This window comes from Triticum dicoccoides, chromosome 4B, assembly GCF_002162155.2.
Source record: "Triticum dicoccoides isolate Atlit2015 ecotype Zavitan chromosome 4B, WEW_v2.0, whole genome shotgun sequence".
In the NCBI taxonomy this organism is placed as follows: domain Eukaryota; kingdom Viridiplantae; phylum Streptophyta; class Magnoliopsida; order Poales; family Poaceae; genus Triticum; species Triticum dicoccoides.
In genome coordinates, this window is record NC_041387.1 from 180,995,863 (window position 1) to 181,008,492 (window position 12,630).

The window sequence follows — 12,630 nt, forward strand, 5'->3', positions numbered from 1 at the left end:
TGAAAATATTACCGCATAGACAGTAGCCCCTGATGCTCTGTTTGGCATTCGGAAAGAAAAGCCGAATAGAGGATCTAATAATGTTCACAGGAGTCTAACATAAGTATGTCAATATGGGAATGCAGGCTGTGCTGCTGACCTCTGCCGCACTGACTGCGAAGGTCGATGCATTGAAGCAGAGCCTCGAGCGGTCCGAGAACGAGCTCGGCCTTGCCAAGAAGTAGCTCGGGGACAAGGAAGGTAAGTAATACCTTATATAAGTATATGAAAAATATGTGGTTGCAAAAAATTACAGGACCATCATGAGTATTGCAGGGGCCACAACCGAGGTGGTGACCCTGAAGGAAGCGTTGTCCAAGGCCGAAGACAATGCGGCCGTGGACCGCACCGAGCGAGAAAAGTAGGAGGCGCGGGTGGAGGAGGTGCGGCAAGAGCTCCATGCTCTCGTAAAGAAACACGAGATTTTGGAGATTGACTCAAAGACCCGAGAGTCCGAGCTCGCCTCGGCCCTTGAGAGCGCCAAATCTGCCAAGGCCGAAGCCCAAAAAGCCCTCCAAGAAATTGAGGCGATGAAGAAGATAGCAGCGGGTAAGGCATTCTTTATGCAAAGCAAGCATGTGAAAGTGAATTACTTGTTACTTACCCGAGTCCGGAGCTCTCCAGGAGCATTCGCAGATCTGCCGCACAGTGTGTCCGACGCTGCCGCATTCTACCGAGCCGAGGAAGGGAGCTCGACGGAGAAGGTGTTCTGGTCCCAATATGCTGAGGCCGGGCACCCGGTGCCCTTGAGCGACCAGCTGAAGTAGCTGGTCGAGCTCCATAAGGTAGCCGAACAGGGCCTTATAGTCCGGCTATGGCCTGGGGAGGTCATGCCTGGGAGCTACTTTGGGCTGGTGAGGCGGCTGGCGGATGCCTGTCCACGGCTTCAAGTCATCAAGCGCTCTGTATGCGTCGAAGGTGCCCGTAGGGCCCTTGCCCGTGTTAAAGTACACTGGGGCAAGATGGATGCTGAGAAGCAGGTGACAGACGGGCCGCCGGAGGGCAAGGAGCATCGCAAGCCCGAGATGTATTACGAGGGCGTCCTGAAGGGTGCCCGCCTTGTGGCGGATGAATGTTCCAAGGATGTAATTTTTGAGTAAACTCGCTCGTGTTATCATGTGCGCTAAAGACTTGTTCATATGCGCTAAGCAACGCTGTTTGTATTTAAAATATTACCTTCTGTGCGGCCGTTTGTTAAATCTGAGAGATGGTGAGTCGTCGGCCTCTACCCCCATGCCATGAGTGCTGGGGTGTTCGGGATAAACCTGAGTGCTCTTGTTCCCATTCTTGGGTCCTTCGAGGGAGGCGTTCATCACAACGAACAAGGCAATCGGACTATAATGCTTTATCACTCTCACTTAGCCATAGAATTCTATAATTTTAAATTTCGGCGAAGCCCCTAGTATTCGGAAGACCGAGTTCGGGCGCTATCCATGCCTTGGTCGGACGAAGCCAGCTCCTTGCTCTAAGCGGAATAAGTCTTTAGGGACTCGAAATCTCTTGAACAGCGACTAGCTCTCGCCCTATCATGACGGTCAGTTTTAGCTTTCTCTACTGAGGTGCTTAACCCAGCTCAACCGGGGCACAATCGCAGTAGTTCTCCCAGTGCTACCTTAGCCGATATAGCAGAACGTAAGGTATCAAAACATGGGAGCTGGGCAAACCCAACTATTGACCCAAGACATGATTTGGAGCCGATGCATATAATGCTATAAGTTCGGGGTGCCGCACTCGTGGGAGTGTTCAGACTTCTCACACCATATTCTGGGGTACTTAAGCCCCTGGTGCATTGGCCGTACCGGAGTGTACAGTTGCATAATGTCATAATTGAACATATTTACGTAAAAAATGAATGCAATAATAGAAAAGAGCTATATATTGTTTATAAAAAGGGCTGCTGTGAAAGCAGAACGATACAAATTGTGCGATGAGCAAGAGATGGGATTATTTGACATGTCCCCCTCCAGGGGCAAGCTGCGAGATTTTATGTAAGACAGGTATTTAGCTCGTTATAGAGACCACCTGGGTATTCGACGTATCTTGCTGCCTCCCTGGCTGTTGCATCATGTGTTTGGTGATTGTATTGCCGGTCAGGCCTTCCAGAGAGTGGAGTCCTGAAAGGAAGAGAAAAAGAATTACAAAATCGGGAGCCCCTAGTGCGGTCGAGCCGCATTTTGGGCATGCCGTGGTTGTGCCCCTCCCCTTATGCCCGTGGTATTTCCAAAGCGTAATTATGTACGCGTAGTACTGGTTTCGCAAGTTCGCGAGGGCTGGGGTTGGGGCCGCACTGCTACGCTTGCTCGGAACGTGCCAGGAGGTTCTGTTGTAGGTTACTCCAGGCGCGCTTGACGGTGTCCGAACGTTTAATAGCCGGACTGGAGAATTGCCTTGAGAGGCTACCTTGTACTTCCGCTGCAAGGGCTGCCGTATGCTCCTCCGTTCGGAGAGAGCGTTCGGTGTTTCCATTGACCGTAATGACTCCTCGAGGGCCTGGCATCTTGAGCTTGAGGTATGCGTAGTGCGGCACCACATTGAACTTTGCGAATGCGGTTCATCCGAGCAGCGCGTGATATCCACTGCGGAACGGGACTATGTCGAAGATTAACTCCTCGCTTCGGAAATTATCCGGGGATCCAAAGACCACTTCGAGTGTAACTGAGCCTGTATAGTTGGCCTCTACACCTGGTATGACGCCTTTGAAGGTCGTCTTTGTGGGTTTAATCCTTGAGGGATCTATGCCCATTTTTTGCACTGTGTCCTGATAAAGCAGGTTCTGGCTGCTGCCGCCGTTAATAAGGACTCTAGTGAGGTGAAATCCGTCAATGATTGGGTCTAGAACCAATGCGACGAATCCGCCGTGGCGGATGCTTGTGGGGTGGTCCCTTCGATCAAAAGTGATCGGGCAGGAGGACCACGGGTTGAACTTTGGGGCGACAGGCTCCAACGCATATACGTCCCTGAGTGCACGCTTCCGCTCCCTTTTGGGGATGTGTGTTGCATATATCATGTTCACCGTCCGCACTTGTGGGGGAAAGCCCTTTTGTACCCTATTGTTCGGCGGCCGGGGCTCCTCCTCGTCATCGCTATGCAGCCCCTTGTCTCTGTTTTCGGCACTTAACTTGACTGCCTTCTTGAACACCCAACAGTCCCTGTTGGTGTGATTGGCTGGTTTTTCAGGGGTGCCGTGTATCTGGCACGAGCGATCGAGTATTCGGTCCAAACTGGACGGGCCCGGAGTATTTCTTTTGAATGGCTTTTTCCGCTGACCGGGTTTAGAGCCTCTGAATCCGGCATTGACTGCCGTATCCTCAGTATTGTCGCCGTTAATGCAGTGCTTGTGCTTGTTGCGACACGACCTGCCATTGTTGTCCTTGGTATCCGAATTACCAGGGCTCTTGGTCATGTTATTACTATGAGCTAGCCAGCTGTCTTCTCCCGTGCAAAAGCGGGTCATGAGTGTTGTGAGGGCTGCCATGGATTTCGGTGTTTCCTGTCCTAGGTGCCGGGCAAGCCACTCGTCACGGATGTTATGTTTGAAGGCTGCGAGGGCCTCTGCGTCCGGACAGTCCACTATTTGATTTGTCTTGGTTAGGAACCGTGTCCAGAATTGTCTGGCCGATTCCTCTAGCTGCTGAATTATGTGGCTTAGGTCATCGGCGTCTGGTGATCACACGTAGGTGCCCTGGAAATTGTCGAGGAATGCAGCTTCCAGGTCCTCCCAGCAACCAATTGATTCTGCTGGCAAGCTATTAAGCCAATGCCGAGCTGGTCCTTTAAGCTTGAGTGGGAGGTATTTGATGGCGCGTAGATCATCACCGCGTGCCATGTGGATATGAAGGAGATAATCCTCGATCCATACCGCAGGATCTGTTGTGCCATCATATGATTCGATGTTTACGGGTTTAAAACCCTCGGGTATTTGATGATCCATTACTTCATTTGTGAAGCATAGTGGGTGTGTGGCGCCTCTGTACTGGGCTATGTCACGACGCAGCTCAAATGAGCTTTGTCTACTGTGTTCGGCCCAGCCGGATTTGCCATATCCGGCATGACGGTTATCGTCACGTGTCGTGGGGCGCCCACGCGATCCGTAGATCGATCTTGTTTGCCTTGCCTTGTCCTCCAATATGTCCCACAGGTCTGGCGCATTTCCCTGTGCCTTGGTATACTTTGAGCGACGCCGGGGTGCGGCTTGAGTGGATGGACGAGAGGCCTCTCTGTCGCGGCCACGAGGTGGCCGGTCGGCCGCGTCGTGCGCTGGTGATGTAGGTTTAGGTGCTTCCTCCTCTAATCGGGGTAGCAGCCTGCGCTTTGGGTAGCTCTTGGAGGGGCGTTCGAGTTCATACTCCTCGGCTACAAGGACCTCAGTCCATCTGTCGGCTAGCAGGTCTTGGTCTACTCTAAGTTGTTGCTGTTTTTTCTTGAGGCTGCTTGCCGTGGCCATAAGCCTGCGTTTGAAACGCTCTTGTTCGACGGGATCCTCAGGCACGACAAATTCATCATCGTCGAGGCTTGCCTCGTCTTCGGAGGGGGGCATGTAATTATTGTCCTCTTCCTCCCTGTCTGTCATTCTCTTATGAGGGCTGGCTTCTCCATCCTCCTGTGTTGAATCCTGCTGGAGGGGGTTGTCTTCGGCACTGTCCGGGGTGTTATTATCTCCCATGCCGGAATCGCCGTTTTTGCTTTGGCAGGATTTAGAGCGGCGCCGCTGACGCCGGCGCTTAGGCTGCTTCTTGGAGGAGTCATCCTCCATTGTTTCATCACCATTCCCCTCTTTTGGGGTATCCACCATGTATATGTCGTACGACGAGGTGGCCTTCCAGTGCCCTATAGGCGCTGGTTCTTGGTCGTCTCCTGCATCGGCGTCCATACCATCGATGTCTTCAGAGTCGAAGTAGAGCATGTCGGTTAAATCATCGACAGTGGCTACGAAGTGGGTGGTGGGTGGGCTTTGAATTTCTTCGTCGTCCGCATCCCAACCTTGCTGACCATAGTCCAGCCAGGGCTCTCCTGATAAAGAGAGAGACTTTAGTGAATTCAGAATGTCGCTGAAGGGCGAGTGTTGAAAGATGTCCGCGGCGGCGAACTCCATGACCGGCGCCCAATCGGGTTTGGTCGGCAGGGGCACGGAAGGTTCGGAGTCCGGAGAGGAGTCCGGCACCTTGGAGTCACAAGCTTCACAAAGGACAAGGCTGGTGTTCGGCTCGATCGCCGTGGAGATTGCAGCCCCCAAGGCGGTGTCTAGCCACCCGTCCTCGATTGGCGCAGTCGGCTCTGAGCTAAAGGTCGGAGCGGACACTGGTGCGGCCTCCAGGGCACTGTTCGGCGGCAGAGCTAGATCATGCCCATCGTGACAGTGCGACGCGCTCGGCTGTGGCTCGAACCCGTCGAAGATCAAGTCTCCGCGGACGTCAGTCATGTAGTTCAAGCTTCCAAATTTGACCTGATGGCCAGGGGCGTAGCTTTCGATCTGCTCCAGATGGCCAAGCGAATTGGCCTGCAGTGCAAAGCCACCGAATACGAAGATCTGTCCGAGGAGAAAAGTCTCACCCTGGACCGCGTCGTTGTTGATGATCGGAGAAGTCATCGAGCCTAAAGGTGGCGACACAAAGGAACTCTCAATGAAAGCACCAATGTCGGTGTCAAAACCGGCGGATCTCAGGTAGGCGGTCCCGAACTGTGCGTCTAGGTGGATGGTAACAGGAGACGAGGGACACGATGTTTTTACCCAGGTTCGGGCCCTCTCGATGGAGGTAAAACCCTACTCCTTCTTGATTAATATTGATGATATGGGTAGTACAAGAGTAGATCTACCAGGAGATCAGAGAGGCTAAACCCTAGAAGCTAGCCTATGGTATGATTGTTGTTCGTCCTACGGACTAAAACCCTCTGATTTATATAGACACCGGAGAGGGCGAGGGTTACACAGAGTCGGTTACAATGGGAGGAGATCTACATATCCATATCGCCAAGCTTGCCTTTCACGCCAAGGAAAGTCCCATCCGAACACGGGACGAAGTCTTCAATCTTGTATCTTCATAGTCCAGGAGTCCGGCCAAAGGCTATAGTCCGGCCATCCGGACACCCCCTAATCCAGGACTCCCTCAGAAAGTATGTTATCTTATGCATCTCCCTCATATGGAATCGCAATAGTGATTACCAATCTTGTTAACAATTGCCTAGGACAATTCCGCGCATCGACCCATCATTATTCCACACTCGCTATTTATAATACTTAAGTCATATATTCTAACTTTATGATAATAGCACCTACTTTTATATTTTAGCTCTCTGATATCATGCAAAGTTATCCTCTTCATACCCACAACGTAGTTTTATTTCTCGTTTCTAGTTGGAAGCAAACGTTCGGTGTACGTAGAGTCGTATCAGTGGCAGACAAGACTTGAGAGAATATTGATCTTACCTTTAGCTCCTTGTGGGTTCGACACTCCATACTTATCACTTCCACCTTTGGAAATTGCTACGATGATTCCCTGCACTTGGGGATTATTAGATGACGAATCTGAACTACATCTACAAGACTACAACAATGTAGAGGCTGTGAGCATGCTTCGAATGCGACGAGCACCTTTTGCCAGGCTAGTGGAGACGTTTAGGACCAAAGGGTTGCTAGATGATAATATCCACACCTCTATGGAAGAGCAAGTAGCAATGTTCTTTCTTGTTGCAGGTCATAATCAGAGGTTCAAAGTTATTCACAACACATTCAGGAGCACCAACTAGACAAATTTCTAAGATTCGAACATTCCTAGATGGTATCTGGAAGGACTACTACTGACCTAACCCTAATTACTAAAAAGTATATCAAAACTACATGACAATATTCTTCTCTGCTTTATTGAGAGCGATTGTCCCTTTATATAATAGACAAGACTTGTCCAACAAGCGGGTAAATCTATTCAAACTCTAAGACTATCTCTAAACTGACTAGACTCTTTCCTAACAAAAATGCTTAATCAACTAGGATTCTAATTAAGGGATAAGACTCCACGTTTGCTGGCCTGGTCCACATAACATCTCTTCCTTGAAAAACAACTTGTCCGCAAGCTGTAGGTTGTCAATTGCCTCCCAGGGGACCTTGGTCGTAGTCATCAACCTCGACGAAGAAGAGTCACACACACCGGTGACCCGAACATAAATCACATCGCAGTTGAAGCAAAGGCCTTGGCGACGTCGTTCTGCTAACTCTGCTGGAGTGAGGCGCTGAACCTGTCGTGGTGGGGTTGGTTGTAGAGTGGTTGATGGTAGAACAGGTGCTAGTGAAATTGGCGGGGAAGTTATTGTAGCTGTGTCAACGGCAGAAAGATCGGAGTGGCACAAGGGCCATGTAGGACCAGAAGGCTGGTGTGGCGTCGTTGTTGGAGGGAAATGTCACTGCTCATAGGCCTTGACGTGTTAACAGGAAGACCATCAGGCAGACGTGTTGTGTACAACAAGCCTTGTTGGGACGATGTTAACGGCTCATTGTTGCGGCACATGGGCACTAGAAACCTACTGGTGTAGTCAACAACTGAGGAAATGAATGGAAGACGTGCCAACTCGCCCAAAGGGTTGGTGCGGAGTGACAACCCAAACTGAACATGGCAAGTTTCCTTGAACCGCTCCCATGTCATCATGCTGAAGTCACGCTCGAGCTGTAAGTACCAGAACTGAGTGTCATTCATGAGGTGGTACACTGCAGTCCAGATCTTGTCAGCGTCGATTGTGCGTTGTCCAAGGAAAAACTGCTCACACCTATGGAGCCAACCAACAGGATCGACCAAACCATCATACGTCAGGAAGTCGAGCTAGTGGAAGCAAAGCACACCTGAACCAAAACCTAAGCCGAGGTGATTTTTAGGCAGGGGCGGAAGGGAAGTGATGGGCGGGTGGATATATAGACGGATTGTGTAGGGGGGCGCGACCATAGCGGCGTATGAAATCTTTTGGCAGGCGAGATGTGAAGGCAGTAGAGGCGGCTGCAAAATTCTGTTGCTGTTGATGGTAGGGTGGCTACTGTTGATGGTAGGGTTGTTGCTGGTATGTGGGTGGCAAAACTGGGGTAGGGTTTGGGGTGGGATTTGGGCTGTAGGGTGAGAGTGCCAAGTGGCCCGGATTGATATTAGGGGGTCGATGTGGTGAGTAAGGAGATGGCTGGAGGTGGTAAGAGGGTGTTGGCATCTAATGGTGGTTGGCAGCGAAAGTGAGGGGATGGTGGGGGTGGGCAATCTGCTTAGTGGGTTGAGGTCCGTCGGCGGTGGTGATTCCCTCGCTGGAAAAGGGGACACCAGGGGTGCTGTTGGAGAAGGGAAGTACGAGGGGTGAGTCATCGCTGGAGGGGGGAGGGCCTAGCCCATGGAGGTGCCGTCATGGGCGGCTGCTGCAGCCTTGGAATTTGAAGGCGGGGGCAGTGCGGGCAGCCGCTGCTCGAGCGCCATCAAGCGTTGCACCAGCCTGGCGAGGAGCGTCTGGTCCTCCTCTCGTTGGCATGTGAAGGCCTCCAATTGCTTCGTGATGATCTTCATCTGCTCCATAGCCTTGATCTCGATTTCCTTGTCCCCCATCATAGATGGATCTTATACCAAATTGAAGAACTACTACTAACCTAACCCTAATTACTCAAAAGTAGATAAAAGTAAGAGACAATATTCTTCTCTACTTTATTGGGAGGGGTCGACCCCTTTATAATGGGTTTTTATCATTTATGTCACTAGTTGTGTCCCACTACTCAATTTTGCCATTAGAAGTTACAACTGCTAAAAAATGCCATCGTTTCGTGAGATGCTTGCTAAAAAATGCCATTAGATATCTAAAAAATGGCATCGTTCTATTAGATGTTTGCTCAAAAATGCCATTAGACATCGTTATTGTCAGGTCAAACCCGTTGATCATGTTATATGGCAAAAAATACCCCTAAACCCACATGTCAGCTCTCTCTATCTCACAATGATAAGTGTTGGCCCCACTTGTCAGGAGTAAGCAAGAGAATAATTTTATAGGAAAATTATAACGCTTTTGGGATCAAGTGGGACCCACACTTAATTGTAGTGAGATAGAGGAAGGGTTGTCATGTTGGTCCATAGGTATTTATGTCACTATAAGATGACAGACGAGAGTTGAGCTAACAGTAGTGGTATCCAATGGCATTTTTTAGCATGCGCCTAAAGAAGCGATGACATTTTTTTAGCAGTTAAAATTTCTAGTGGCAAAACTGAGTAGCATCCCACAACTAGTGGCATAAATTGATAAAAACTGACCAGACTTGGCCAACAAGTCGGTAAATATATTCAAACTCTAATACTATCTCTAAACTGACTGGACTCTTTCCTAACAAAAATGCTTAATCAACTAGGACCCTAAATTGTTGGGCTAGTCCCAATAACAGTATCCATATTTTTAAGGTGAGCACTACTCGTAGTTCATGCAATGACATGCTTATATTGTTGTAAGTGGGCCATTACAGTTTTTCATCCCATCACATGATTGTGTTGGGGTAATAGATGGTACTCATGTGACTTCTAGAGTGCTGAGTCACAAGCTGCAACCTAAAGGGAAAGAAAGCACCACACAAGCCAGAATGTGCTTGTTGTTGTTGATTTCGATCTGAAGTTCACATATGTGTTAGTTGACTGGGAAGGATCAACTCATGATGCTAACATTCTTGCTGAAATCATGGCTTGAACTGATGGGATCAATATCCCCGACGGTAAGTTCTACCTAGGAGATGCTGGATATGCATGTCCTTCTAGGTTCTTTTACCCTTCATGAAAACCAGGTACCATCTCGACTGCAGAGGAATTATTCAATTTCAGAAACTCTGCCTTAGAGTTACGGTTGAGAGAGCATTTGGTGCTTTGAAGAATAGATTTAAGGTCCTTGATCAGAAGGCATTCCACCATTTTTCCATCCAAGTTAGGTTTGTTCTTGCATGTTGCATTCTGCATAACTGAATATTAGAATGGGGTTACGACGAGCTTGTGTCGAAGGAGGAGGATGCGACGGTTGATGATGATCATGACTTCGACCAGGGTGTGGAGGGACATGACAATGAAGCTTAAAAGAGCAGAGGGTTGGAGTGGGCTGAGGCAATGTGGGACAACAAAGGCAACATAGGGATCAGAAAGCATTCCACCCTTTATTCACTTAGCCAGACCCAATAGAGCCACATATGCAAATAGCCCAAAAACGATGCAGGTAACTAAACACGCCCATCAAAATTGGATATAATTCATATAGAAAACTGTTTGGAGTAGAGAAATTTTGAAGGAAGGGTCTTACCACATGTTTCTTTTCTTTGACATCTCCGGTTCTTATATTATTCTTGGAGAAATTTGCAAAATAAACCGCCACGATTGTGCATGAGTTTGCTAAAATCCATTGAAACACTAACAGTCTGCAAAAACCATCAATTTTTTGCAATATTTTTTTGCAAGAAGCACTGCTCAGCTCACCACGTTTTGATACCGAATATGATTGATGAGGCCCATCGCCAGTGTTGATGTGGCACCAAGTCTTCACACCAGTTGATAGGAACATTAAGTTGAGGAAGGTCCTACCTGTCATTGCACATTCACATTTGCATTGTGTCAAGCACCTCATGTGGAGACTGCCGGCCGCCGACACCTACACCCCGTGCTTGCCGCTCACATCAGCACTAGCCACTGGGCCCCATCGGCCAGATTCAATGTCAATACGCGGTCAGCCGAGCAGTTAGTGCTTCTGGGAAAAAAATACTCAAACATGGTGGTTTTTAGAAACTGTTAGCATTTCAGTGGTTTTCGGAGAACTCACGTGCAATTGTGGTGGTTTTATGCAATTTACTCCTTGTGTGATGTCCAAACAACAGTTTTTGAGTTTTTTTTGCAGTTTTAGTTCCTGTAGGATCCTTGATGCACGACATCTCAGTTCTTGCGTTTCTATTCATATGTTCCAAAGGAAGCGTCCCTAATTTCCTGTCCTGGCAGCAATGGTATGTTACAAACCACGCATATCCAAGAATTCAGTTACTTTTATCGCAAAAAAGATGGAATTCAGTTACTTGGACAAATCTATTGTGCAGATTGCACATGTTGCCGTGTACTGATTATCATAATTTCCCTTTTTCTGACACTTTATGAGCAATTGGGGCTTAAAGAAGGAAGCGCATAATGAGAGAAATCCGGGGCTTTCGGTCCATATTGGTCAGTCAGGAACTAACTAATATGTTAGGGTACATTAAAGATCGTATTTGGGAACACATTCAGGGGTGGATGGAAAAGCTGTTGTCAAAGATTAATAGCATGATTGGCGGATATTTCTGGGCTCAACAAGAAAATGAAAACAAGGTTCATTGGATTAGTTGGGAGAAGCTTACACTGTCAGAGGATACAGGAGGTTTAAGATATAAGGATCTTCATTCATTCAACTTGGCCATGCTAGCTAAACAGGGTTGGCTATTATTGACCACCCCTTTTTCCCTGTGTGCATTGGTGTTGCAGGCACAACCAAAGAAAGGAATCTCGTATACATGCAGAAGGATTTTGAAAGGTGTGGAATTGTTAAAGGAGTGATTAAGAGTAGGAGATGGATCCTCGATACAAATTTGGACATATCCATGGGTCCCTTGTAAGTGGGTCAAGACGACCAACTAATTATACCAAAGGGTCTTTTCATCCCGCGAAAGGTAGATGAATTGCTTGATCCATACACGGGCGTGCCGAGCCAATTCTTTTGTTGGCTTTTAGGATAGGCTGGGATGTCCCCCTACCCATTCTAGAAGCACAATCAAATTTATTTATTTTACAAGCCTACTAATTAAGACTTGACTAATAGGCTTCTAAAAAATCATTTTTGGTTGGGCTTCTAGAAGCCTGAAATTGCCACCAAAAGAACTAGCCTATGCCATCACGTAGACCGACTTGGACCTGGCATCAGTGGGTCTTTTGTTTTGAGAAATACTAGTACAAATGCCCGTGCGTTGCAACGGGTAAAAAAAAGCAAAGCCTGCACCGTGTGTCATCATGTGCCATTCCTTATAGCAGTTATGATAAACATCGATAATAAGATTACACTCTTATTGTTGTTCGGAACATAAAGTGTAGATGTTAAGAAGCTAGCCTAACTTCCTTTGTCTATGGAATAGTACAGTGGTGCATGAAATAGTTTGTCTATCATTTTTTATGTTTTGTTATTAGAGTTGGAACATGTTTTGAAGCCCAACATTTTATGAACACATGGTTTTTTTAGTGATTTTGTTACAATTATAAATGTTTTCAAAACCAGAATATTTTTTGGAAATTTCAGGATTTCTTAAAAGGTGTGAACATATATAAAATATAAATATATTTTTTGAAACCTAGAGCAATTAGAAACGCTCATTATCTTAAAAAAATACACGCTTGGTGCCGGTAATTAATAAATGATTGTTGGTGTCCGGACCATGGAGTATAAAGTTAAGAAAGTCATAGTGGTCTAATTCGATGACGCCTCCTTGATAATAGCACTATCACCGGATGGAAAAATAGTGGTGTATTTGTTTTTAATGGGACATACCTATGATTGAATGTTCCGTACTATTCAATTTAATAACTAATTATAAAGTTGTTTTAGAAT

General features: G+C 47.6%; 1 protein-coding gene across 1 annotated transcript in view; it reads right to left on the minus strand.

Annotated features, from left to right (window-relative positions):
- Nucleotides 1-8,603, minus strand: part of LOC119292610 (double-stranded RNA-binding protein 8-like) — a 71,559-nt gene extending 62,956 nt beyond the window's left edge. Inside the window, exon 1 of the mRNA XM_037571392.1 lies at nucleotides 8,405-8,603. Coding sequence (XP_037427289.1) covers nucleotides 8,405-8,603 — 199 coding nt within the window. The remainder of the gene's footprint in view (nucleotides 1-8,404) is intronic.
- Between the last annotated feature and the right edge of the window lie 4,027 nt (nucleotides 8,604-12,630).